The 27,582-nt window shown below is 39.3% G+C and overlaps 1 protein-coding gene across 1 annotated transcript in view; it reads right to left on the reverse strand.

Annotated features, from left to right (window-relative positions):
• The window catches only part of LOC120935721 (titin-like), a 433,372-nt gene that overhangs the window by 322,970 nt on the left and 82,820 nt on the right, over positions 1-27,582 (reverse strand). Inside the window, exons 5-6 of the mRNA XM_040347780.1 lie at positions 15,313-15,375; positions 12,822-12,887 (exon numbers count right to left, since the gene is read on the reverse strand). Coding sequence (XP_040203714.1) covers positions 12,822-12,887; positions 15,313-15,375 — 129 coding nt within the window. The remainder of the gene's footprint in view (positions 1-12,821; positions 12,888-15,312; positions 15,376-27,582) is intronic.

A 27,582-nucleotide genomic window follows, 5' to 3' on the forward strand; every position in this document is an offset into this window, starting at 1 on the left:
ATTCACTTGATTGGATGGTGGAATCAGCAGAGCTTCACCACATTTACTAAGCTCTGCAGAAATGTCCTTCTTTTGCAAAGTGAAAAGTCTATTTACCTTTAGTAGAACAACCCTATTATATGACAGTTTAACCCTTTCACTGCCAAGATTGTGTGCCATACGGACCTACAAAAGGGCCTGCAGGTGGCCAGTTCAATACGGCGTACGACCTCCTTTCTCCCTATCCTATAAGCTTATGGCCACTTCAATGACCATAAGCTTATATCAGAATTGTTCATCAGACTCTACTGAACAATTTAATAACTCAGATCAGCAGATTACAACATGCTGATCTAATATCTACCGATCTTAACCCCCCAAATTCGATCCCCTGCAGCCACCATTATAAGCATCCCTCCTCTGCCACTCTTGCCGGCTTCAGGTGCTGCTGGGGGCTTGCGGGGTCCGGATGTGTCCCCCAATCACTCAGATAGCCCCCTATAATGTCCCCCGCACCCCTGATCCATCTCTCCGGAGGTATCCCTCCTTCCCCTCCCGCAACCTGAAGTGTCTGCTCCAGTAAACATGTGTTTAACATCCTCCTCAGTGTAGCACTCTGGGCACATGCAGTGATAAGTATGATCACTTTTATATGCCCACTGACATATGATAATATTAACCACAAGAGTTACTATGTATCCAACTGTCTTTTTATGAATGAATGGAATCTCTATACAGATTTAATTAATTCAATTAAAGTGATACAGAGAAAAGGACTATCTTCGGTCCCTTTCTCTGTTTCAAAAAAAGAGATATGGGGGTCTGTTTAGACCTCACCAAGGACCCCCCCCCCAAAAAAAAAGACTGTAAATGACTGTAAAAAAAAGTAAAAAGTAAAAAAACAAAAACAAAACACAAATATTGTAAGACCCCCCAGGTCCGCCAACACTCACCCCATGGTGACGCCCCCCCCACACTCACCCCTCCATGGTGACGGTCCTCACCACACTTACCCCTCCACAGATACCTCAGCTTCTCCTCCCGGGCAACCAGATCTGTCCTAATTGGCCAGGAGGAGAAGCCATTAGACAATAGTCACAAGTGGGTGGGTTTGGGGTACAATGATCTGCGCCCCAAGCCCAACCTTTTTCAAGCCTCTGGCTCTAATCATGTGACTTGTAAAAAAAACTGTATGAGTCCGGTGCCCTGCAGGGGAGTGCCCTAATTGACTGGCTGCTCCTGATAACACTCCTTTCACATGGAGCTGAGCTCCGCTTATGCAGAGTGCACATGGACACAGCCCACTGTTTTCTATGAGGCGGTGAGATGGAAATGGACCACCTGTCCATTTCCATCGGATGTTAATCCAATCTGATCTGCTAGATGGATGAGGAATGGAATCCCCATCCGCCTGTTTTTAGTGGACTGGATTGGATGCAGGTGGGGCCCACCTGAAAAATAGACAGGCAGACCTAATCAGTGTGCTTGTGTGAAAAGGTCCTAAGGGCCTTGTTCACACAGGGCATATACAGTGTACCTTTACAGGGATGCACAGGTGTTCCATGCATCTCTGTGCAGGCAGTACCATTGATGTCATTTGGGATGTGGCAACTGCACAAACAGAGCTGTTGCTCCCAATTTTACATCCATGTAGGTCCGCATGCATGTTCCTGAGCTCACACTGTCTGTGTTTAGGGTCATGTACCCACACCTCCACAGATGTCAGATTGGGAACAGCAGATATGCTTGTGCAACCGTTGCATCTTAATTGACATAAATGAGACTGCCTGTATGGGAATGCACGGAACACCTGTGCATCCCTGTGCAGGTAAACATGGCCCTGAATGGGCACACACTTTAGTATGCCACATGTGAATGATTCTTTAGTACTAATTTAGCAGGAATTTTGTAAGTTACGTTGTGTTTATGTGCAATATTAATGATTTTAGTGTATTTTATATATATATATATATATATATATATATATATATATATATATATATATATATATATATATATCTATATATATATATATATATATATATATGGCGAGGCCCAAAAAATCTGTAGCACTTTTTTTTTTAATTCTACAGGTCATGTGCCTTTAGAAAATGTCTAGTTTGAAAAATGAAAACTTTTTTTGAGAAATGTTTGGGTACATTTGATTATCACCATTTTGCAAAAAGGCGCAATTAAAAATATACAGATATTTGTTATTTATTAACTCCATACATTTTTACTTACGTTCGATCTTCACCATTTTGCAAAAAGGCGCAATGGAAAGATTAAAACTTTTTTTTTTATTAACTCCATACAGGTTAAGCCTTTATATTTAGTAGGGATTTAGCAGGAATTTTGTAAAAGTAGCTGTGTTTTTATCTGCCAATAATGGTTTTAGTGTATGTTTTACCAATATTGGTTTTATAAATATTTGCGCAAATAAAAAATGTTTAAAAAATCAGTAGCACCTTCTTTTTATTCTAGAGGTCATATGCTTAAAAGATATATGGTTTTGTGGGTCTTTCACAAATTCTGAAAGCTGTAGGGGAAAAAGTACAACCTTTGGGTTTTTGGAGACATTTGGATATTTACACTTTTTGCATCTGTTAAATTTTTACCATTTTGCAAAAAGGTGCAATTTAAAAGTTACGGATATTTGTTTTTTATTAACTCAATACTCAATTACTAATTGTTTGATCTTGTTTGAAAATGATCAGAGCTGTGGTCAGCAAAGCTAGTTATGTAGTCTTTGCTGAGCTCTTGCATTTTGATATGTTTCTGGAACAGGTCTTGGGCAACGATCCAGATAGATTTTTCACACTATATATATGTTGACCATTGATACTTATATTTTACCATTTCACTTGAATAGTATAAAGCTGGTCAAACACATTACCATCTGGTTATATAATCTCTAAAAAATACATTGTGAATTTTCAAAATTATGATATCTGAGGGTCTACTTAACACAATTGCAAATTGGATTCAGGTTTTCCCCGCATCCAATTCACATGTCAGGAGATTGTGATCGGCTCTCTATGGAGCGGCTTTGGAGTAAATTGCACAGGAGTCCTGTGCATCTTCTGTTCTGTTTCAGATTCAAATTCAGCCAAAAATTATGAGTGAAAATCGGACCTCTAAAGGTGAACAAGGAAGCTCCATGCCCCTGCTGTGAACAGTGTGAACCCAGCCTTAAGTAGGAAATTGCTTATAGTTGCTGGTAGACCTTACACAGATTGCACAATTAGATTGTAACATAAATGATCACCTTTAGTACTGTGGAGTTAACAGGGTGAATCCACTGGCAAGATGTGCTTCTACTCCAGGTGCCTAACAAGTCAGAATGTGTGGTAAATATGCCATATATAAATATTTTGTTAGGGAGGCTTCTGTGCTTAACCAATTATCATTGTGTCCACAGGATGCAGTAAATTCTTTAAAATGCGAGTAGACTTCAACACATTTTTTATGAAAATGGCAATAAGGATTTGGCATGATTTACAGACCTGAAAGATAAGCTGTGAAGTTAAAGGATAAATTCATCTTAGCTTTTGCAGCTAAAAAAATGTGCATGTACTATTGCTTTTTATCAGGAACCTGAAAAATATTTCACCCACATTCAGTAGATTGTGGTGCAATCTCATGCTCCTTCAGACTATCAGTGTAGCTGTCTGCCTGTACCTCGTATGGGCAGGCAGTTACTGAATGACAAGAAGGATCAATGAAGAACCTAGAGCACTCGTTAGTGCCTTGGTAGTTTTTTGAGAACTACAAGCGATCAGCCGCAATGTCTGATGGTAGCTGCAGTTCTCCCACTCACAGAACTCTGTGAATGAATGATGTGGCTGGCGTGTTACAGGAAAAACGAATGCAGGAAAAAGATCCCAGGCCCACTGTCACAACAGGGGATCGGGGTGTGGGGTCTGCTGCATTAGTAACATGTTATATGTTACGCCCTGAATATGAGTGTGATGCCGCGTACACACAATAGGTCAAACCGATGAGAACGGTCTGATGACCGTTTTCATTGGACTAAACCGATCGTGTGTGGGCCCCATCGGTTATTTATCCATAGGTTAAATTTAAAACAAGATTGCTTTTTTTTAAACGATGGATACCGATAGAACAAAACCGATCGTTAGTAGGCACGTCCATCGGTTAAAAATCCAGGCATGCTCAGAATCAAGTCGACGCATGCTTGGAAGCATTGAACTTCGTTTTTTCAGCACGTTGTTGTGTTTTACGTCACTGCGTTCTGACACGATCATTTTTTTAACCGATGGTGTGTAGGCACGACTGACCATCAGTCAGCTTCATCGGTTAACCGATGAAAACGGTCCATCAGACATGTTAGGAAAGATGAACGTATCCTTTAAAATTCCTTGCTACATAGGAAAAACATGTACATGTGTGGATGTTGTCCTGCAGAAACTTAAATGTAGAAATAAGGTCGAATGCCTCAATACTAGTGGTGTTTGAGGCTATACTGCAGAATAACCTAAGATGAGAATGAAGTAACCTTAGGTTTTAACATTCATTGTCATAATTTACCATTTGAAGAGCCGGTTGCACTCTGCTCAAGGACAACACATTGGTGTTTGAAGTGCAAATGAAAGGGGAGCACTAATAATACAAAATAAGACTCAATATGTGGAGGAAAGCAAGCGCTAGTTATCAGATACTGAAAATATCAAAAAAGCTCTTAGCCTTAAAAAAATGCAATTAAATTCAAACAGAAAATACATGTTTTTGATATGAGCTTTGCATTAGGTACATTTAAACAGAGGATTTTTACATATGTTTAGTCCTGCACGCCTGTCATATTTACTCTACAGACAGGTGTAAATAACATGAAAATTTATTCAGTGGTGGTTGCACACTGAAAATAGGAGAAATAGTTCATGTGAACACTGGAAACACAGTATTGACATTAGAACATCAGCAAATGTAATATATCAGTTTCTTTTCCCATATCTGGCTATGCTAACGGCAATAGAAGTCCTAAATTGGTCCATTGGTGGACATTTCCTTTTCAAAGTAAATAAGTAGTAACCGATGTACTGTTTCTTTAAGATATCACACACTGAAAGAAATAATTGGTGTGTGGTATCTTTTCCGTAAAACACAATATCATTTCCATACATTTTACTTCATCCAGCAGGCACCACTATATGCTGACTGTTTGCATTTATCCTCTCTGTAGCTGAACAGTCTTTACTTGACTATACAATACAGCCCATAACACTGATAAGAGTAGGAGGTAGTTATATATATATATATATATATATATATATATATATATATATATATATATATATATATATACTTATTTGAACATTTTCTTTCCAACATCTATGTTTGCTTCAAGTGTGTTTTTTACTTACTATTGACTGACTCAACTACCTCTGCTGGGAAATCTATTCCAGGTATCAACCACACTTTTGGTAAAATAATACTTTCTAAGATTGGTTTTAAACTTTCCTTCTGCTTGCATGAGGTTATGTCCCTGTATTTTTGTTATCATGGTTTCATATTGGAAATACTGACCTCCTGAACCTTATTCACCCCCTTGATATATTTAAAGTGGAAGTAAACCCTCCTATCGTTTTCAGCCAAGGAAGCAGCCATCTTGACCTCTGTTTAATCTGCAACTGCCATGATGCTGTACATGTGACCTGTTATGAAACCAGCCATTGGATGGTTTGACAGTTTGGTTGAGAGCACAAGCAAATGTGACAGCTAGCATTTCCGGCATGCCAGGAATGTTAACTGTTTTTTGTAACTATCAAATTGAAGGGTTTACTTCCACTTTAAATGATTCAGTCATGCCTCCACTTTCCATTCTTTCCTCCAGACTGTACATATTAAGCTCCTGAAGTCTCTCCAGATATTTTCTATCCCCATTTTTGTTGCCAGTCTCTGGACTGACTCTAAATGAGGCCTAATTAAAGATCTATGTAGGGGAATCAAGGCCTCCTTTCTCCTGTTGGTGACCCCTCTAGTGATTCATCCTAGGATTCTATTTTGTTTTTCCCATTGCATGGCCGCACAGTTTGCTTTATAAATATTGAACTATGGTTTCCACGGATTTGATCAGTCTTCCAGTAATGTCAAATCTCGTTCCATGTTACAAACACCTCCAGGGATAGCAACCCTATTGCACATCTTTGTGTCATAAGCATAAAAAAAAAAACAACCAAATATTTTGTAATATCATATACAAGATTTGATAGAACAGGACCTTGAGGTATAACACTAGCGACTGTTCCAGATAAATTCCATTTACAATAACACTGGTATCTATCCTTTAGCCACTACATATCCGCTGAACCACCCAGGGGGTTAAGTTCTAGCTTGTATAACTTTTTTATTAGATCATTATGTGAAACTGTATCTTTGCAGAGACCATGGGACCCTTAAAATAAAGTTGCCAGCTTCCCTAAGTCCTCTTAAGCAGACAGACAAACAGGTGGCACCCACTTAAAATCTTCTTCTCTGTCCTGTAGGGACTGAGCAGGAAGCAATCTGATAGGATATCTCTTTTAAGACTATCTTAGCTGCAGGGAGGCCCGGAGTGGAGAAAAACAAAGAGAAAGATAACGGAGGGCTGGGCATGACTAAGTGTAAAGTGAGCCATGAAAGGGTTAAGATAGAGGAGATTTGAAGGGGAGGTGACAGGATAAGAAATTTGGTGGAAAGGGAGGAGCTATATATAAGGAGGAGGAGGGGAATGCAGGGAACAGTTCATGTGGAGTGAGACAGAAGGAGGCAGTTTTTCCCACCCACCCTCCCTGTGTTGTGCATATGTCGCGTTGTTCGTTTGTTTTCTTCTCTTTTAGGTTCGTGAATTTGGGTCGTCATAGCAGCAGTGTAACGGCGGTGTCCTTGGTCTTTGATGGTGGCAGATGACATATGTGATGGAAGTGGTGGGGGGCTCATCTGTGGTATGGAATACGATTATGATTGCACTACGAGAAAAGGGGGTTGTCTCTGAGCTGGTGATACGGCTGGAGGCCTGGTATGGTAAAAAGGTAGTCCCGCAGTGTAGTGGTGGAAAAGGTTAAGGTCTGTGTGCCGTCAAAGACCAACAGGCTGTGTATGTGTTTAAAACAGTTGTCGTTACAAAAGTTATTTGGAAATCAGTTATTTATTTAATTAATTGGGTAATAAAAAGGCTGCTATGGCCATTTATAACTCGTGTGTGGTCATTTTTATTTAGGTGGGGTAAGAAAAACAGGATGTGGGGGAGTATTGTGGGTAAATTTAGGTGGTATGGGTAAAATGGATGATATCTTTACTATATTGGTCATGTCATCCAGAAAATTATCTCACTGATTTCCTTCCTTCCAGCCTATGCTGCAAGCCATCTCCCCTTCTAATGTCACATCCAGATTATAGGCTGGCACATTTGTCCCTTCCTTTTGTAGCTATCCCATAGAGGAAAATTGTGGGGTAGTCTAAAGTCAATTAAACTACATTTCTGACAAGCCGTTATGACCAGGGTGCCCTGTAGCAGAAGGAAACAGTCTATGTTTAGGCAGTTGATGCCTAATAATAAGAATGAAAATGTCAATTTTGCAAAGCAAAACAGTTCTACAAAACAATTACACAAGTAGCATAGCGAATGTCTCTGAGGTCCCTACACAAAGTCACTGCAAAATAAGAAAATATTGTGCAAGTGGAGCTTCCAGCTGAACTTCTCATAAACAAAGAGGGAAAGACATTTGTTACTATGGCAGTTAAAGAAAGTGCTAAACATCTGTTCAAGTAAATTATATATCTGGAACTTGATAGTTAGAGAGAAAATAAACCTAACAATGTCTCTCTAAAAATGTTTCTAAAGCCTACACATTTTCTACCTTAATACATTCCTTGCATTAGGGTGGAAAATGTTTAGACATCAGCACCCCTCCCCCTTTTTACTTATCTAAACCCTAATTCGATCTAGCTCTGTGCATGTCTGCAGCTTTTCTCTCCCCTCACTTCTTACTGGCTTTGCTGTGGAACCAGGAGCCAGTGACTCCCACTGCTGTCAATCAAAGCCAGCGACGAGGGAAATTGTCGTTGTCAATGGATACAGAAGTGGGGCTCGGGAGAGACCACAAACAAGTGCCCCCAGGGGAAGTGGCACTGGACAAAGAGACGGAGCCAGGAGCGAGAAGTTTTCGGGGGCAATTCAATTGCACAGAGCAGGTAAGTATAGCGATGTTTTGTCATTGAAAAAAAAATACAATTACCTTTACAATATCTTCAAGTAGAATCCAATAACTTTGATACGATAAATAATAGAGCCTCTAGTCAATAACCTATAGTGTTTCACTTTTAGACGCTATTTAAATTCTAGCTAAAGCAGAGTTCCCAGAAATATAACTGGAGAGCATAGCATAGATAAGTGTTCGAATGAAAGCAGCCCCTGCAAATGAAGTCTGTGGGTAATGAGCTTTATGTTTGGGTCGAACATGAGTTCGATTTGAACATTGGCTGTTCGCCTGTTTGCTGGATAGGAAACAATTTGGGGTGTTCACAGAAAATTAGAAAGCCGATAAACACCCTTTAAAAGTTTATGGGAGAAATCAACAGTGCTCATTTTAATGATTAATATCCAAGTTATTGTCATAAAAAGTGTTTGGGGACCTGGGTCCTGCCCCAGGGGACATGTATCAATGCAAAAAAAAGTTTTACATTTTTTTTTTCGGGAGCAGTGATTTTAATAATGCTTAAAGTGAAACAATAAAAGTTAAATATTCCTTTAAATTTCGTACCTGTGGGGTGTCTACAATATGCCTGTAAAGTAGTGCATGTTTCCCGTGTTTATAACAGTCCCTGCACAAAATGAAATTTCTAAAAGAAAAAAAGTAATTTAAATCTACTCGCGGCTATAATGAATTGTCGGGTCCTGGCAATACAGATAAAAGTCATTGAAAAAACCGGCATGGGTTCCCCCCCTCCCAAAACCAAAATAAAAAAAAATGCATGGGGGTCCCCCCAAATTCCATTACCAGGCCCTCCACATCTGGTATGGATATTAAGGGGAACCCTGCGCCAAATTGAAAAAAATGGTGTAGGGGTCCCCCTCAAAGTCCATACCAGACTCTTCAGGTCTGGTATGGATTTTAAGGGGAACCCCGTGCCATAGTTAAAAAAAAATGGCGTGGGGTTCCCCCAAAAATCCAAACCAGACCCTTATTGAGCATGCAACCTGGCAGGTCGCAGGAAAAGAGGGGGGACGAGAGAGCACCCCCCTCCTGAACCGTATCAGGCCACATGCCATCAACATGGAGAGGATGTCCCCATGATGATGAGGACAAGGGCCTCATCCCCACAACCCTTGCCCGGTGGTTGTGGAGGTCTGTGGGCGGGGTGGCTTATCGGAATCTAGAAGCCCCTTTTAACAAAGGGGACCTCCAGATCTCTCCCCCCTATGTGATTTGGTAAAGGGTACATTGTACCTCTACCATTTCAACCAAAAAAGTGACAAAAAGGGAAAAAAACACACACACACACAGTTGGGTCAAAAAAAAATCCAGTGCCATAATCCTTATACAAGTCCAACCCACTGCTACGAACGATACAGCCTTCATATGAGGCGCCTGGCCGAATGACACGTGAGCCATCTGACATGTCTTAAATAACCGAGAGCGGGGCCACATGTGATGTGGATGGGTGACCCCCACCCCCCTCTGACGCAACAGGAGTTTCTGGTGGTTTCCCCGTGGCATCATGGGTGACCTTGCCCCTCTCTGACGCAATGGGGGGTTACCAAAAAATGGCATAGGGGTCCCTTTAAAATTCATACCAGACTTGAAGGGTCTGGTATGGTTTTGAAGGGACCCCTACGCCATTTTTTTTATTTGGCGCAGGGTTCCCCTTAATATCCATACCAGACCTGAAGGGCCTAATAATGGAATTTGGGGGGACCCCCACACATTTTTTTTTATTTTGGTTCGGGTTTTTTTTAATGACTTATCTGTTTTGTAGTTTTAAATTACTTTTTTCCTTTAGAAATTTTATTTTGTGCAGGGACTGTTATAAACACAGGAACATGCGCTACTTTACAGGCATACTATAGATACCACCCAGGTACGAAATTTAAAGGAATATTTCACTTTTATTGTTTCACTTTAAGCATTATTAAAATCACTGCTCCCAAAAAAACTGATTTTTTTGCATTGATACATGTCCCCTGGGGCAGGACCAAGGTCCCCAAACACTTTTTTTTATGACAATAACTTGCACATTAACTTTTAAAATTAGCACTTTTGCTTTTTCATGTTCGTGTCCCATAGACTTTAACAGTGTTTGCGTGTTCAAACCAATTTTTTGCCTGTTTGCATGTTCTGCTGCAAAACCGAAGCAGGGGTGTCCGTCTCAACCCTATATGTGCGTCTACCATTTACTATTGTATTCCCTGCACAGTTTTCAGAAAGCCATATCACAAATAGTATACTATTTTATATAAACGTTTACACCTCTTACTCTCTTTTCCATTTATATCCATTGTATCTCTACATTAATGATGTTCCCCTTCAATGCTCACTACCACCAAGCTGCTCAAGGCAACCTAGTTATTGTAAATGTTTTATCGTTTTACCAGTCTAGTTCACAGCAGGGGTTACAGGTGATAACCCTAAATGGCCCTTACCTAGTACTATTATCCTATTATCCTTGCCCTTGATAACCCATTTTAAAGCTCATTGTCAAACATTTTGAGCCCTTTATTTATAGGTGATGCTTTTCTCTAAACACTGAGAAAATCTCTATCTAAAAGAGCTTAGCGTAAACATCTATGATCTTGGAAATTGTTGCTTCTAGGACTCTTGCACATGAGCTAGCTGAGCCTGTTCAGTGGTGTATTTCCTCAGCTTAGGGGCAGTGTACAACCTGTCATTAACATGAATGGCTGTGTACGCATGTATATATCAGTGCTATTTTAAACATGAGTACAGCATATGTGCCATTTGCAAAAAATTTTAAATAAATATTTTTGTATATGCCAATGCCTGGACTGCCCAGGTGGATGAAACACACCATAAATCATGCCGAATGGCTCATCTGGTACACATGCAAGAGCTCTTAAAAGCCTAAAAAAGGACAAATTAAAACAAGAACAGCCATTGGAAGGGAGCTTAGACCTTAAATGGTTGCAATATATTTGTGAAACTATGTTAGTTTCTTTATATGCACTCCTTAAAATGTTCACGCACAAACTTTTCATACATATACGGTATGTGGCTAATGAACAAATAAGAAAAGCTCATAAAGCTTTCAATAATCAGGTCAAACTTCAGCAATTTTTCTGTAAATGTGAAAGTAAACCCCTGTAGGGGTCAGCTTCAAACACGTAGCTTGCAGAAAGGTAGTCCAGACTCCAAAAAAATCATTCAAGGGCTCCCTGCCTGTGTTTTTGTCAGCTTGACATCAGATACAAAACAAGAGTTTCCCTATACAGGGGGTCTGTGTGGACAAAATACGTTGCACGACTAATCTTTTAGCTTCTGTAGCCGTGAAACAATTTGGGTCTTCTTAGACCTGCAGCCATTCCTGCACAGTCTGTATGCAGGCACTAATCTTATGGTGTGTTATACAAGAGTTATACAAGAGTACAGCATCTTAATGGTTAGTGTGTCTGCCTGCAGTATTAGGGTCTTTGGTTTAGGTCCAAGTTAGGACACTATCTGAATGAAGTTTTCATCCACCCCCCCCCCCCACATGCCTATTTGAATCATCATTGATGTTTAGTTTATTTCTACACTTGGATCTTACTATATGTACGATTTAGCCATGCTTTGTGCTCAGCATCCATTAGGTAATAATGGTTCCTTTGATTTTGTCCTTGCTTGATTATATTCCAGCTATACATTTATATTGTCACCTTTATTGGTATTTTTTTTTAAATTATATTTAGAGAGGAACCAATGAGTAGTTAATCTTTTCTGGTTAATGTTTTTCAGTTTTGCGCAACATGACCTTGTATACATCATAACATTTTGATTTAATCTCAGATTTTTTTTATATTTGTTGAGTTTATAATTTTACTCATTGGTTCCTCTCATGGCATGTTGTCAACGACTATTATTTTAACTCTTTTTAACTGTGGGTTAGGGTTTTTGGGTTCAATCATGTGAATAAAGTTAGATTTTTTAATTTTGTTTTTGTGTTTATAATTTTTTTGTAGTACACCTAAAGCCTTTATATTGTTGCTTACATTACTATTGTCTTGGAGTCGAGGGGATTGATTTACTTAAGGCAAATGGACTGTGCACTTTGCAAAGTGCAATTGTACTCAGCAAGAGCAGTTGCTCCAGAACTAAGTAAATGAGGGAAAGCTCTGCTGACTTCCATCATCCAACCATGTGCAAGCAAAAATGCAATTTGTTTTATTTTATATCATTGGGTATTTTTTTGCAAAGTGAAATGTTACCTCATTGACTAAGCTCTAGCGCAACTGCACATTGCAAAGTGTACAGTCTATTTGCCGTTATTAAATCAACCCCAGGTGTTTCCCCTGCTTTTTGGTATCCCCCCCCTTCCTTTTTTGTGGGTTTTTTAGGTGATTTCTTTTATTTGTGTGTTACAGTAGCAACTAACTGGTGGCACATATTAATGCTTCAGCAGAAAGCAAGTTATAGGGGATTGATGTCAACAATATTAAGTAGACCTGAGGACATGGCCAAAAGGTTGGTGCTTGTAAGCCCATCCACAGCCACTGTCACTCTACATTAAGGTGACTAATAAGGACGGAATTAATGTAATTCAAATACAAACACTTAAAAAAAAAATACATGGAAAAGCATCAAAGATGAACTTAGAATATATAGTGGTTTTACCAGAGAGAAACATACCTGCTTTTTTAATTTGTGCGGCATCTTTCTTTTCTAGCAATGCCTTCTCTTTTTCTTCTACTGTTGCTATAATAAATAAAACAAAAGTTCATGGCAGACATCATAAAAGTTGCACGACTTTACAAAAACACTTATTACCAAATAAGTACAAAATGAGTGTACAGTCTTGATCCTAAAGATGGTAGGGATGTGCCCTGCTGTTCAGATTTTTACTTACTCATCATTATTTTCAGCGGCCATAAGGGGCGCAGGGGCACCAAACCCCTAATCTCCATGTGCCGCTCCCTAATCTCTGTGCTGGACGTGTAGTCTTCTATTTTTTTTAAAGCACATGATTAAGGCCAGAGGCTCTAATTGGCCTCAAAAAGGTTGGGCTTGGGGCGCAGTGACATTGTGTATTTTCCTTCTGCTTCTCCTCCCGGCCAATAAGGACATAAAGTGGGTTTTAAGATCAGATTGGCCAGGAGGAGCAGCCAGGGAAGCCGGGACCTGGATGGGGTACTGGCGGGGGAGGGGGGTTTGTTTGCGCCCCCCCAAAATTGAGCACCAGCAGTCATTAATTTTTTTTCAACCCACATTATTTCTCCATTGTTACTGTCCTGGAGTCCAGCGATGTCGGCACCGCAGCTGAGGTATCCATCAGCTGTCGGGTGCTGCCGCCACCATTGCCGGTAAGGGAATGTGGCAGTGTAGCCTTACGGCTTCATGGCTGGGTCCCTACTGTGCATGCACACTGCGCTCTCTTCCAGAAGTGGGGATAAGGGTACCTGTCAAAGACAGATATCTGCTTCCCTCTCCCCCCGAAAGGTGCCAAATGTGGCACCAGAGGAGGAATCAGATAAGCACTTTTAAGTGGAACTCTGCTTTAAAGTGATTGTAAAGTGTTTTTTGTTTTTTTTTAAATAACAAACATGTTATACTTACCTCCTCTGTGCAGTTGGTTTTGCACAGGGCAGCCCAGATCCTCCTCTTCTTGGGTCCCTCTTTGCTGCTCCTGGCCCCTGCCCCCTCAATCCCCTGATTGGCTGACTGACTTTGATTGACAGCCAATTGTGCCACTGCTGTGTCTCATCCAAACAGGAGGAGTGTCTCGAGCAGCTTAGACATTAGTGGGCATCACTGGAGAGAGAGATGGGGCTCAGGTAAGTAACTAGGGGGGTGCTGGGGAGGCTGCTACACACAAGAGGTTTTTTTATCCTAATGCATGGAATGCATTAAGATAAAAAACCTTCTGCCTTTACAACTCCTTTAACTGACTACCTTTATATATAAGAACCCTTGTTCATCAAACCTGGCCCAATCCCTGTATTTAATAAAGGGTGTCATAGACACTCATTATAAATCTGTTTCCTGTCCATTAAACAAATGGCTTAACTTGAGACAGATTATTCTAACTGTCATTAAGGTGTATCTGATATATTGTAGAATTGCCCCAGACAGAATCTTGACTTAATAATTTCAGTACACGTGCAACACAATTTACTACAACATGGAAGCTGTCTTATTTTTCTCCACTTTTCTTATTAGCAATATGACAGCATTTTTTATTGATTTCATCACAGCCATAGCAGCATATGTAAAAGTGTTGTACATAAGAACTACCTTAATTTGTTACACCCTTCAGAAAAAGCAAGCAAACTGTTGCATGGCTTCATGAATTTGGCACAGTACTTTCTAATACTACACACCAGTGTTGCAAATGCTTTTTTGACTCATAGCCAATGGCACTTACGCCGACGTATCTCGAGATATGCCGCGTAAGTGCACATATGCACTGTCGTATCTATGCGCCTGACTCTGAAAGCAAGATATGCCTGTAAATAGGCTTCATCCGACCGACGTAAGTTTCCTACGCCGTCGTATCATGGGCGCATATTTATGCTGGCCGCAAGGGGCGCTCCCATTGATTTACGATTCGAATATGCAAATGAGTGAGATACGCCGATTCACGAACGTACTTGCGCCCGGCGCATTAATATACGTGGTTTACGTAAGTCGTACATCCGACGTAAAGTTACGACTCATAAAGCAGGTGTAAGTCAGCAGCATCAATGCAAATGGCTTCACCAGGGAACACAGCCGTTGTTTTTTACGTCGTTTACGTAGTACGTGAATAGGGCTAGTCGTAGGTTACGTTCAAGTCGTAGGCAGTGATTTGACGTAACTTAGGCAGTTGTTTTGACGTGATTCTGAGCATGCGCACTGGGAAGCGTCCATGGGATGGCGCATGCGCCATTCGTTATTTGTATCTTGATGGCGCTCGGCCCACCATTTACATGGGGTCACGCCTCATTAGCATGGCTCACGCCCACTGCCACTTACGACAAGTTACGCTGAGGGAACCCAGCGTAGATTAGGGAGCAAGTGCTTTGTGAATACTGTGCTCGCCGCTCTGCGCTACGTCGGCATAGCGTATATTCGATACGCTATGCCGGCATAACTATGCGCCAAGGTATGTGAATACAGGCCAGTGTGTTTTCATATATCATACCTGTTTTCTTTACCACTGAGACTTCTTTTTTCTCTGGCAGTTTTTTCTTTGGTTCTTCTTTCTCTAAAACATAACATAATTAAAGTTAGTTTAGTTTATTATTTTATTATTATCCTTCTTATATAGCCAGTCAGAATGCTCTAGACCTGTTAGTTCTCAGCTACAGTAGTAATTTCTAACATACAAAATAAAGGGAAAGCAAAGATTCAACGTTTTGGTTGGTTGTGTGTTAGGCCTTGATGTATGCAAAATATTTTATGTGCTGGCCATTATGAGATTGATAATAAAGAATTAACAGTATATTTGCCTTTAGTAAATCAACCCCATGGTTTTGGACTGGAAGTAGGCTTATGTCACTGTTTTTGTTTGTGAAATTACAAGTGTGCACCTGAAAATTGTAATGTTATCATCACTTTAAAACTGTGATCTGCAATGAGCTAATTAGACTGTAGGAGAGAAATTTCGGAATTGGCCTGGACTGGAACTGGTTAAGTAAACCCCAGGTCAATCAGATGGAAAATAAGTGCAAAAGCTACAGGTAAGAACAGATTAACTTTAAGCAACAATGGGTATTGTAGGTTTTACAGCCTATGATTACAACTGCTGAAGGTACCATTGATTGCCTGGACAGCAAATCAATGCACACAGATACATGAAAACTGTCAGCCGTTACTAAATATCCAATCAGCCAATTTTACAAATATTGAACTATGTCTGGAGTTAGTATTCCTTGGATGTTTATGCTTTAGACTTTTACCTTATGTTGCTGCAATGCAAAGGATTGTGATGATCATTGTCAATAAACTATGAGGGAAGGGATGGTGTGGAGCATAAACCTGTCAGCATTGTTTAAGCAGTAGCCCCTATACACAAGCTGACATCATCTCAGTATTTACAATGACATCATGAACTTGAATGTTTTGACACAATCAATCTATTTCTTATGCCAGCATGTAAACTATGTTTTATAAGACAATCCAAATGTCTCTAATTGTGTGAAAATGTACAGCAACTAATCAGAATGTATCTTTTCAATGATCATCTACGATATAGTGAAAGGCTTACTGAACTTTTTACACAGACATTGCTAATCATGTTTTAAATAATCATTTGCAAGGAACAACCTGGCATGCTTACATTATATAAACAATATTTGTGTTCTACATTGTGATAAAAAAAAAAAAAAAATCTCCTCTTAGTCTATTTTTAGGAATACTTTAAAGCTGAGGTTCACCTTAAAAAACATCTATATACCATTGCATGCAGCATACTTGCGTCAGCTACAGTATGCTGGTATTTTTTTTTTTTATCGCTGTACATACCGTTATATAGTTCATTTTCTTTTCTTACTCCCGCGGGGAATAGGCGTATCTATGAAGAGGCGTAGATGATTGACGTGCGGAAAAGGCGTGTCACGCGTTCCGAAAATAGCCGATCTGGAACACGCCGCTATACGGCGCCTGCACACAGACTAGGAGCCATGCAGAGCTGACTGCGCAGGCGCCGTATATAGCGGAGTCCCAGATCGGCTATTTTTGGAACGCGTGACGCGCCTTTTCGCACGTCAATCATCTATGACTCCTCATAGGAAAGCCTATTACCCACAGGAGTAAGAAAAGAAAATGAACTATATAACGGTATGTACAGCGATAAAAAAAAAATACCAGCATACTGTAGCTGACGCAAGTATGCCGCATGTGATGGTATATAGATGTTTTAGGGTGAACCTCCGCTTTAAGAAAACTGAACAAAAAGTGGAATTCCATAAAATCTCACAACTGGAGCCATTATTGAATCCTCAGCTCCTGTGATGTTTTTTAGGAACTTAAATCAAAAAAGAGCACCGAAAGAAACATATTTATAAAACCAAAAATTTTATTACAAAGGATTACCAATCCCCTAAAACGCATCTAGCATAGTCACACATTATAATCAGCTCAGCCACCCTCAACATCATCTTCCCTCACACAACAATCAATATAGAAAATGGGGTAGATATTTTTTCTCTTTTTCTTTCTTTCATTTTGAGTGTTATACCATTACAATATCTACCCCATTTTCTATATTGATTGTTGTATAAGGGAATATGATGTTGAGGTAAGCTGAGCTGATTATAATTCCTCACTATGTTAGATGCGTTTTAGGGGATTGGTACCCCAAAACGTTTTGAAGATATTTTGTAATACAATTTTTGGTTGTATAAATATGTTTCTTTAAGTGCTTTCTGTGGGGAGGTCTCAGCACCATTAAAAATCCCATTTACTCTTCCTTTAGATTCTTCTTTTAGAACCTGTCTCATCTGTTTTTTTAAACATATGTTAGTAGACTTGCAATTACTCTGAGAGCAGGTCAAGTTATTATCTAAAAATAGATGAACAATGGGAGTTTAGCAAGCTATAGGTTGTCTATAATGGTTATGGCATGAACAAATGAGATGTATTAAAAATGGTGCAGTAGAAAACAAAAGTCATGTTTTGTATCGGCATGTTTTCATAAAAATAATGGATTATATCCCCTGATAAATCTTAGCAAGATATACATTATCATAGCTTTCTTCTCTTTTTCTCCTTTGACAAATTTCTCCACTTGAAGAATCCTGTACAAATGATGCTATTTCACTACACAGAAAATACAATTGAAAACACATTGCAGGAGAGACGTAAATGAATGTGTTGAATAGAAACAAATACCAAATTAAATATTATTATAAAGAACACTGGCCTAAACTAACCCCCTATGAAGGGAGCCCATTGCAAATTTAGTAGCTACTGTACATCTCCTAAAGAATTTAAAATGATCTTGAAGACCTAAGTTGAAAGTCATTATTTCTTCTAGATTATCTCAGCAAATGAATGAAGTACTGTTAGATGTATTCACTAAGTACTAGCTAACAATTAAGGGCCAGATTCACAAACGAGTTACGCTGGCGTATCTATTGATACGTCACGTAATTTAAAAGTTGCGCCGTCGTATCTCTGCGTGGTATTCTGGGAACAAGATACGCCTGAAATATGGCTTCAGCCGACCGATGTAAGTCTTAGTACGCCATCGTATCTAGGGTGCATATTTACGCTGGCCGCTAGGGGCGCTTTCATAGATTTACGCGTTGAATATGTAAATGAGCTAGATACGCCGATTCACAAACGTACTTGCGCCCGCTACACCGTTTACGTAAGGCTTACGTCCAGCATAAAGTTACCCCTGCTATATGAGGGGTAGGTAATGCAAAGTATGGACGTCGGAACAAGCGTATCTTTTTACGTTGTTTACGTAAGTCGTACGTGAATGGGGCTGTGCATAGGTTACGTTCACGTCACAGGCATTGAGCCGGCGTATATTATGGAGTCAATTTGACGTGATACTGACCATGCGCGCAAATGCGCCGTTCGTTAGGCGCGTCATTTACGTGGGGGTCACGATTCATTTCCATATAACACGCCCCCTACCAGCCTACTTTGAATTACGCCGGCTTACACCAGCCCATTTACGCTGCGCCGCCGCAATTTACGGAGCAAGTGCTTTGTGAATACTGCACTTGCCTGTCTAAGTTGCGGCGGTGTAGCGTAAATAGGATACGCTACGCCCAACTAAAGATACGCCCAGTTACGTGAATCTGGCCCTTACTTTTTGATAAGTGCTAATTGCTGTTATTCAGCCACTTAACTGTGGCAGGTATACTGTATAATACAGGGTAATAGGTTGGTCCCATGAATGAATGGTCAAAAATACTTCTACTTTAAGTTGCAACTGATAGAAATATTATATTTGCAAAACAGATATATTATAGCGTCTGTTATCAGCTTGTGTAGATTAGCAGAATATAAGTAAATGTATCTTTGATTTACATTTATGATCTGCTTTTTTGTTTGTTTCCTTGAAATGTATTACATAACTGTGAAGGCATTATCATCCTGTTGCAACATTGTAATAACTGTACCTACAGGTAATAAAACAAAAGATGTGCATTTGATGTGCATTTGTTAATAATTTTACCGAAATCCACAAAGCAATGAAACCACAATCAATGCATTGTGAATGAAATACACAGGCTTTTTCCATGTTTACCAGGAATGTGCAACGAGATGGAGCCTCACCCGCCATGGACATATAAAAAACATCAAACTTCAAGGGCCATAGCTCAGTGACCTGGCATCACAGAGGCACCAAATTTGACCAATGAAAATTTGGGGCTTCTGGCACCTTTGATTCTGGAGATATGGGGCTCATTGCACAGCCTGTCAAAAGCTGCCACATGATGTTTGCAGTAGACTGAGAGGATGAGCTCAAAGTGCCTCTGACTTTTTTCCAGAAGCACTAAGCTTATTGAACAGCTTGGAGCCGTGGATCAGTAGTAAAGCACTATTGGTGAAAGCTCAGTAAGCTGTCCAATAAAAATGCTGCAGTGGAGGCTCGCCTCTCACTGCAGTGTCATAGAAGGGGGCATGTGTCTAAAAGAGACATGCTCCCATCCAGCCCAGCCCTCTTAACTACAAGGAAAAAAAAAGGTTTATGGGTATAAGGTTTACCGATAATCCTATGTTTTTCTCACACAGCTGCTGCTTAAAAGGTACTTTTTTAATCAAGCTAAATAATATATTATTATATATGTTATAACAATTATTTATTATTTATCTATTTACTGTGAAATTACTGGTTTGAAGTTATAACTTCAAACTTCAGTAATTTGTCCATTAAAAAATGAATGCAAAAAAACCCCACTGAAGTTAGACTGATTTTTTGGGATAGTGTGAAAGATGATATTACGCCAAATAAATATATACCTAGCATGTCACACTTTAAAATTGTTCACACTTGAGGGACAACGCCAAACTTCAGTACTTAAAAATCTCCATAGGCGATGCTTTAACAATTTTTACAGGTTACATGTTTTGAGTTACAGAGGAGGTCTAGTGCTAGAATTATTACTCTCGCTCTAGCGTTTGCGGCAATACCTCACATGTGTGGTTTGAAGGTCATTTACAACAGTGCCTCACCAGCCACTGACCTCACTGCATGTCCCTGCTGTTTACATTTTAGCACTATTTCCATACAAAGGTACAGACCTTCTTTAATAGGGCAAAAGTAAGTAAGTAAACAAGTGCCTATAAGTGTGCTGATGTCACTGTACTTGTGTTGGTGTGATCTGTAAATCCCTCTGCCATGTTGCAAATGGGACTTGCAGTCTTTCCATTCGTAGATCCCTGTGAATGGATCTATGAATGGATAATGCTGCTGTGTCAATGTAGCTGCACAGAGCTATGCTACAAATGGCTGTAACATGAAACATGGTTTCAAAGGTGGTCTGTGTATATAACTAATGTCATATCATTACACCAAGTTTCAAATATAAAAAAATAATTTTAGCTAAAAACTTTTCTAGATTTTAATTTCAATTTAGTTTTATTCCCAAAACTGGAATAGTAATAATTAACGCAATGTGCTAGTGTGACAGCATTAAGGTTAACCACAAGAAGTGTAAGATATAAAACACTAGTTACATTGCCTCATTCATAATACAGTCCTCTTGACCGTCAGGTTTTTATAAACTAACATTCTGTTAGCTCACCAAATATTGTAAACACGAAGGACACTGGTTAGATAGTGATGTCAAACCAAAGCTCATTGTGAGTAAAAAACAAAGCAAAAAAATAAAAACACAAGGACAATTTCAATGTCAGCAGCTAAAGAGTAAGATCATTTGGGCACATTTTAGGTGCCGCTGGGACATCAGAAATCAAGCTGATTTTTTAAAAGTCTTTCAGAGCATTAAAGCAGAACTCCAATTACACCACCTGCTAAGCTGCATTAGCTAGATGTTTAAACATCAGCTGTTCTTTTTGTTTAAGACCTGTTTTGTTAGCTCATCCTGCAGTGAACGGAAAATGTAATTATATAAGGGTTAAATTAAAAGTTTCTACTCAGTGTCAGCTAATGCACAAACTTTTTAAAGCAACAAAACAGTTCTAAATTATAAAGGTTATCAACTAATGACAAAAGTATATGAGCCACCATATGCGTACAGCAGTTTCTTTGAACCATTATCACAGACAGCTCATAGATATATATTCTATGTAGGGAAATATTACAGTTAGTAAATGGACGCCATGTTTGTTTGAAGTCCGACCGTGTGTATGAGGCTTTAGTGTGGGAAATGTTAGAGATGTGTTAAAGCCCAACTCCAGCCAAAACTTGTTGTCCTAGTTTTGGGAAAAGGGTTTAAAACATTTCATCTGTGCCCATGCTGGAGAGATTTCCTTTTTCTCCTTCTCTGTCTGACACTTGTCACCTGAATTCAAAGGCAACATACATATAGCAGTAAGATTCCAACAGATGTTCTAATTATTTCCCGCTATACTGCATAATTTGCTTGTATTGCTGTCTGTATTTCTTTGAACACTTCAGTGATTGAAGAGGAGTGTCCAATGTCCAAAAAAAAGTCTCACTTGATGAATTTTATAGTTGTTCATTGATTATTATTTCTCTCAAGTGTACACCACGGTAACGTCTTAATTGTCATTATCAGAAAGGTAGCAGCCCTAGACCCAACTGGAGTCTATCACATACCACCTATAATTGGGATACAATCCATTGGAAGCAATTCCTTTTATACCCTCCCTCCACACAGTAACTTGCCTTTAGGCAACCTCAAGCGACACCAGAACAGGTAGAAAGAGAAGGGAAAATACCCCAAACAGAAACATGGCTTGTTGGCTTTGTCTACTCTATCAAAAAAACAAAAACAAAGTTTGGCTGGTATCAAACCTTGTCTTGAATTATATATGAAAGATACAGTAGCAGTGCACTGGTATGTAAATGTGCCTACAGGCCCATAGCTGTATATCTGTGGTGTAAGATTTCTGCCAGTCTCATTAGATTTGGGGATGTCATTGCATGCTGCTTACTGTTCTCCTTAAAGGTGGGAATAAAAATTTCTGGCAGAGCAGGGATCAAAAAATAGGATTGATGACCCAGAAAACCTTTAGCCCTGGTTCACACTGATGCTACTTTGAAGTCGCGCAATTTCAACTTTACTTGAAGTAGCGCAATTTCAAAGTAGCAAGGTCAGCGCGATTTCAGGTGCTACTTGATAGACATTTGTGTGGCTTCATACACAGATGTCTATAGAAATCACACCTGAAATCGGCAAAATTAGTGCAGAAACTACTTTTGCAAATTAGTGCGGCGCCGTAAAATCGGTGTCGCACCGATTGGAACAGTGCCATTGCCGCCAATAGGCTGTGACTTGTCATGCGATTTGATCTCTCAAATCGCATGACAAATCGGTCCAATGTGAACCTAGGCTCAAAGTTATAACTACGGTGTAATTGTGCAGACAATAGAGCAATTGGAGCATAAAATTTTTTTTGATTAAATTGGTGCTAATTTCAGGTTGTTTCATATCTTAATCTTTGTCTTAGAAATGGGCAAGGGTGGTTATATTGTTATGAGTGTTAAGCAGTGAGATCCGGAGTGATCAGGATGCTGTAGTACTGAAAGGAGGGGGTAGTATAGGGTAGGAACAGGCAAATAACTTATTTTATCCTTCTCTCTAGAATGCAATCCTTATTTGACTCAGTGTTAACCCTCCTCTTATGTTAGCTTTCTGTTACTATCCATGATGTTAACGGGTCGGTTTTGACCCGTGTTTTAAATCAGCCATAAAATACCCTCTGAACAATTATTTATCATCCAATTTGTTTATTACCTCTTGGTTACCTTGTTAGGCTTCTTTAAAAGAAAAGATTGGTTTTAATATTTTTGGTGTAACCCCTTAGACCTTTCTTTTGATAGCATACCTCTCATTTTCAAATTTAAAAAATGGTAAAATAGTCAGCAACTCTGAAATGTATTGGTCCTATGTTTCTTTACTTTATTTAGAGAAGCAGACAAGCAGGCAAAGAGATAGGCCCCTCCCTAACTACAGCTCACAGGGTTGAGAGGTGATTGGCTGTCAGTGTTACTAAGCAGAGAGAGTGTTTATGATTTTAGTTTTGGCACTTATTAGTGTCCTATAATCCTATTTTATAACTGGGTCAGAATTGACCCTAACACCATAAACGTCTTAATTTTCACCACAGTATTTTATAATTTAGTGAAAAGGATTATTTATTATCGGTTCTGACCCTAACACAAGAGGAGGGTTAAATTGGATTAGATCCTTCTTGTTCGAAAGAACGCACTCCATAAAAATTGAGTCATCCCGCTCAAACACCCAGCCATTGACCTCACGCAAGATATTGCATAAAATCAGCCAACTACCATCTGCAATTATTACAAAAAATTAAGAACCTTTTCACTCAGAACAACCGTATGATCTTAGTTCATAGACTTATCCACACTAGGTCAGATTGCTCTAACGTGTTCTTTCTAGGGCTCCCACAGAAGTGGACAAAACGGTTGCAGATCACACAGAACCATGCAGCTAGATTAGTCACAAACTCCTCAAGGCGGAATCACATCTCCCCGGTGCTTAAGGATCTACACTGGCTCCCGATCGCAAAATGGGTCGAGTTCAAGGCTCTCTGTCTGGAGTTTCGGGTCTATTGGCAACTAGGCCCGATGTACTTATCGAATATGACACAACACTACTGTCCACCCAGAGAGCTTCATTCAACTGATGCCCTGTTAGCGATTATTCAACCTAGTTGCTTAGCTTCAAAGGGTGGCCGCCGGCTCCAAACACTGGGGAATTCTCTTTGGAACCAGCTCCCTCATCAGTTCCGAGCATCCTCCTCCTTGAAGTCCTTCCATAAAGGCCTGAAAACACAGCTTTTTTCACAAGCCTACGGATAGACACTTGGCCATCCAAGCTCTTAGCAGGACGCTGCCTTAATCCCAGGCTGCGGTCCATGGTCAGGGAGTAGGGATAGGCTCCTTGTGTCCTGCCCCCCCTTCCCTCCCTTCTTTTTATATTTCTGTTTACTTCTTGCTTGTTCCCCTCTTTTACTTAGATGTCCTAGTCTCTTCTCTTTGCTCCTGGGAACTGGATACCCCCAGCTTGTTGGTAAGCGCTTAGACGTGAGTTTCACAACTCGCATTCGGCACTCTATAAGCATGTATTCCAATCCAATCCAATCCAAGTCCCATCCAAAAGCATTAAGGCCAACTTAGTCTAATTGACCGGAATAATCCCAAAGGTAGATATCATAGACATGGCCATTTCTGGAAGGGAGAAAGTGTTATTCAGCAGCAAAAGCATATTGTCCGCATAAAGCAGCCCACTACCACCAATGAGACCAGATCAGTAATCCTTTAGATTTTAGAGTTCAATTGTCACACTTGACCTACACAGCTGAGGTCAAAAGTCAGGCCAAATAAGACCCAAATGAAAATTGTTTCTTTTAGAATAAAAATAAAACTACATGAACATAGAATATGTTTGCATAACAAATTTGTATCCATTATTGGTAAAATGTATTTGTTTTAATTCTGTTTTTTGAAGCTTACAAGCCAAGGCAAATTTTAGCAGAGTAAAAGGTGGCAGTTAATTTGACTATACAACTATGGGTATGGCAGTTTCACAGTTGGGTCCAAAAACTAGGAAAGTGCACAGGTGTGTATTACTAGTTCTCTGCTGCAATGCTAATCAATGTTCCCATGGCAGGGGCTATAAATTGGCATATTACAGTCAAAAAGCAGTAACATATTATTGGTTACAGACCCTTATAGAGGGTGCTTACAGCCCTAATTGAGCCTTATTAAATTGACAGCATATAAAAACAAATAGGTATAAAGAAAAAGTATATTTTAGTAGTTTAAAAACTGCATTAAACACCTCGTTGGTTGCTCATAGCAACACTGGTACTTTTGTTTGCCTCTACTTTCTTTGATTTAGTCTCATTAATTCTCATTAATGTAAAATCAGGTGCAGTATGCAGAGAAGCTTTGAACTACTTGAGAAGCAGTTGCATGAATATATCATGTTGTGGAAAGGTAACAAGCAGCACTCTCACGTGTTTGATTTATTTATTGGCAAAATGTAAAGCTTAAATCTAAACAGAATAAATCAGAATCAAAATGAGACTATATAAGCAGCAAAGAAATAGTGCATCAGTGATTATAATCTCAAAAATCTGGGGTTTTAAATGTTTGACAAGTTTGTGTTCTATCTAAGTAACAGTACATTTTAATTACCTGCTTTTTATCTAACCACTACCTTGTGCAGCCTGCCCAAGACATCCAGGCTGCATACAGATGTGTTTTTAAAATGTAGATAACATATATTTAACATTCAATTACCAAAGTGAGATGCATGCTGAATGTTAAGGAATCTATGCAGAAAAGTGGTGCTTTAAGATATTTATGACAAGGAATGCAAAAATACTATTTATAAAAAAAAAAAAAATAGATGTGTTCCAATCATGAAATTATATAGGGGATTCAATAAAGGAGCACGGTGTAATATATCCAGAAGAAATTATTTTTCCAATGACACTAAAAATTAAAATATAATTTATTATGAATAGGTAATGACTTTATTACACACAAAAAAATGTTTTTATTATTGTGTGTACATAGAAATTAATAATGAACTGTTCATAAATTCCTGTTTTAACTTTATTTATTGTGGAGTAGTGCAATAAATGATGGCTAATTATTTATTTTGGCTATAAGATGCCGTGTAGTGGTTTTTGCTTTGAGATTTACAGTACACTATCACTATTTCCGTAAGCAAAGGGGCATAGGTTTGCGCAGCCTATTGCATTAGGGTGTGCACCCTAAAGTTCAAAACAAACATGGATGTGTATGCGTATATCGATTTCCCTGTCGATACAGTGAAAGAAAAGAGCAAACATTTCTCGTATGGCAGAGCCAGTAAAAAGGAGAGCTTTCCCTATGTTCCTGCTGCTACACAGAGCGATAATACTAATGTGCATGGGGTGATTAGGGTGTGCCTGGACACATCTGGCATACCCTGTGCGCACGCCTATGCAAAGGGGCAATATGTACATTTAGTAATTACTATGCAATATATGATATATACCATATTATCAGCGTATAACACGCACAGGGGTATAAACTGCACCCTAACTTTAAGAGGGAAGTTTCAGGAAAAAACCTTTCCACAGCCTCCTGCGTATAACACGCAGGCACAGTTTACCCTCTATTTTCAGGGTAAAAAAGTGAGTGTTATACGCCAATAAATACAGTACATACATAATAAAAAAAGTTGTTAATATTATCGAAAGCCATTTTTTGGTGTCAGGACATATTAATCAAAGGTTAAAAAAAAAAAAAAAATTTAATGTTACCTTTTATAAAGTACATATGTATTCTGAATTAGGGAAAATGCATGAGAAAATAAATGTCAAACTCACTAACAGAATAATGATTTTCTAAATAAATATGGATTTACCCAACTAGAAGGTGGCATGGCTTTTTGAAGGTGGCAGGAGGGGGCATTAGCACTGCAAGTACAGTGCTTGATTTAAAGGAGTAGTGATAAGGAAAAGCAGCAGTGTTACCATTGCAATTAAATGACTAAACTCACTTTACTTGCACTATTAGAACAGTGGCTGGGTATAAGAACACAGCAAGAAGTTCAAGTTAAGGTTCATCTGAGAAGGATCTCTGTTATCACACAAGCAAGCTATATGTTATGAACAGCAACCTCGCAGTTAAATCTCCAGCTCAGTGTGGACAAAAAGTTACCAGTCATTTAAACAACTTCTGATGCCGCGTACACACGATCGGTCCATTCGATGAGAGTGGTCTGATGGACCGTTTTCATCGGTTAACCGATGAAGCTGACTGATGGTCAGTCGTGCCTACACACCATTGGTTAAAAAAACAATCGTGTCAGAACGCGGTGTAGTAAAACACAATCGGTTAAATTAAAAACAAGATTGCTTTTTTTTAACCTATGGATAAATAACCGATGGGGCCCACACATGATCGGTTTGGTCCGATGAAAACAGTCCATCAGACAGTTCTCATCGGTTTGACCGATCGTGTGTACGCGACATAAGTCAGCACTAGCATCCTAAAACTAAAAGTAATATATGTAACTGATGTATTTGCTATATTCCAGTTCCTATTGTCAGGTTGGTGTACTACCCAACCATAAATCAATGGCATTAGTAGCAAACAACAACATTGGAAAGTGCCTTTCAAACATTGACTGCTGAAAGCATGCCAGGTTGATAGGTGGTCCCTGTGATAAAATATTTTGGCATTATGGAAAACTATCCACTGGCCTGCATATTGAGCGGAAATTAGAATGTAATTTGACCACTTGAAGCCCAGGCCAATTCTGACACTTCACTCCTA

This window comes from Rana temporaria, chromosome 4 (assembly GCF_905171775.1).
Source record: "Rana temporaria chromosome 4, aRanTem1.1, whole genome shotgun sequence".
Classification (NCBI taxonomy): Eukaryota; Metazoa; Chordata; class Amphibia; order Anura; family Ranidae; genus Rana; species Rana temporaria.